Source organism: Atta colombica, unplaced genomic scaffold, assembly GCF_001594045.1.
Source record: "Atta colombica isolate Treedump-2 unplaced genomic scaffold, Acol1.0 scaffold294, whole genome shotgun sequence".
Classification (NCBI taxonomy): Eukaryota; Metazoa; Arthropoda; class Insecta; order Hymenoptera; family Formicidae; genus Atta; species Atta colombica.
Genome location: NW_017259397.1, coordinates 166,696 through 168,051, shown reverse-complemented (window position 1 = coordinate 168,051; position 1,356 = coordinate 166,696). Strand labels below are relative to the sequence as shown.

The following is a 1,356-nucleotide window of genomic DNA, read 5'->3' as shown; positions in this document are numbered from 1 at the left end:
CATTATAAAAGATTATATTATATATTCCTTTGTATCTTCATAATATTTTTAGTTAATTTTAATGTGGTATATTTGACAAAATGATTACAATTGACAAGTTGTACAATCAACAAGTTGAAAAAGACAAAGTATATTGTTATATGAAACTTACTTTTGCTGTCCAACAAAGGCTTTTCCAGTATCAATAGTCAGACTGCAATTTTTTAATACCTAAAGAAAAAATTATAAAATTGGTATAGATTTTTTAGATGTCGGTTACACATATATATGTATATTATAACGTGATAATTATATGTAAAAATTACTCTTGTCATATTGTTATCATTAAATTGTCTACTATTTGCATATTATTTAATTCATGTATTACATTAAGTGTAATCATTTTCAGATAGTGCGAAAGTTAAATTAATGATGTACAAATGTTTAAATAAGATTTTATAATATTATAGGATACCTTATCTAATTTTTGTTCTAGTAGATCCACATTCTTCTCCACCTCTTCGATGCATAATCTGTAAAGTGTACATTTCACACACTTTATCATTTATAGTCAATTTAATGTAAAATGTCATCTTAAGTTAAAAAATGTATTAAACTTAAACTATCTAGAAACGATTAGTAAGTGGATAGTAGTATAACAGAAAATCATTGAGAGATACAAGTGCTATTCCTTTGTACGAAATAAATTGTGTCGGTGTGTATGGGGGTAGGGAGAAATCTTACCGAAACTTGGGAGTATCCCGTAAGCATTCCTCGAATTCGATTAAAGGCTTCATTTTGTACTGTTGACTTTTTAGAATCTTGGAATGTAGTTTCGTCCAGTATATCTCGAAATATTGTGCACACAATATTTTCCATGAAACAATAAATTGGTTAGCAGTCTGGTGCGACTGATAAAAAATTAACACAATAAGACAAGAGTGTTTCCCACCATTCTCACTGCTCTGTCAAATCTTTCGTTTAACCTGCGTCAACGCTAACCTATACAGATCAGAACAGAGTGCAATCCTGCAAGTCTGTTGTCTGCGTCATCTACGTCACGGACGTAAGAAACACGCAAGAAAATGACTCAAAGCGACCGGCGCGCGCACGTTTGTCACGTGTGTGTGTGTGTGTGTGTGTGTATGGTGTATGTGTGTATGGTGTGTGTGTGTGTGTATGGTGCGTGTGTGTGTATGGTGCGTGTGTGTGTGTATGGTGTGTGTGTATGGTGTGTGTGTGTATGGTGCGTGTGTGTGTGTATGGTGTGTGTGTATGGTGTGTGTGTGTGTGTGTATGGTGCGTGTGTGTGTGTATGGTGCGTGTGTGTGTATGGTGCGTGTGTGTGTATGGTGCGTGTGTGTGTGTATGGTGTGT

The 1,356-nt window shown here is 34.4% G+C and overlaps 1 protein-coding gene across 1 annotated transcript in view; it reads right to left on the bottom strand.

Moving 5' to 3' along the window:
* Positions 1-1,005, bottom strand: part of LOC108690086 (arf-GAP with coiled-coil, ANK repeat and PH domain-containing protein 2) — a 4,820-nt gene extending 3,815 nt beyond the window's left edge. The window contains exons 1-3 of the mRNA XM_018197196.1: positions 724-1,005; positions 455-512; positions 152-210 (exon numbers count right to left, since the gene is read on the bottom strand). Of these exons, the coding sequence (XP_018052685.1) occupies positions 152-210; positions 455-512; positions 724-776 (170 nt within the window). The 5' untranslated portion in view covers positions 777-1,005. The remainder of the gene's footprint in view (positions 1-151; positions 211-454; positions 513-723) is intronic.
* Positions 1,006-1,356: the final 351 nt, after the last annotated feature.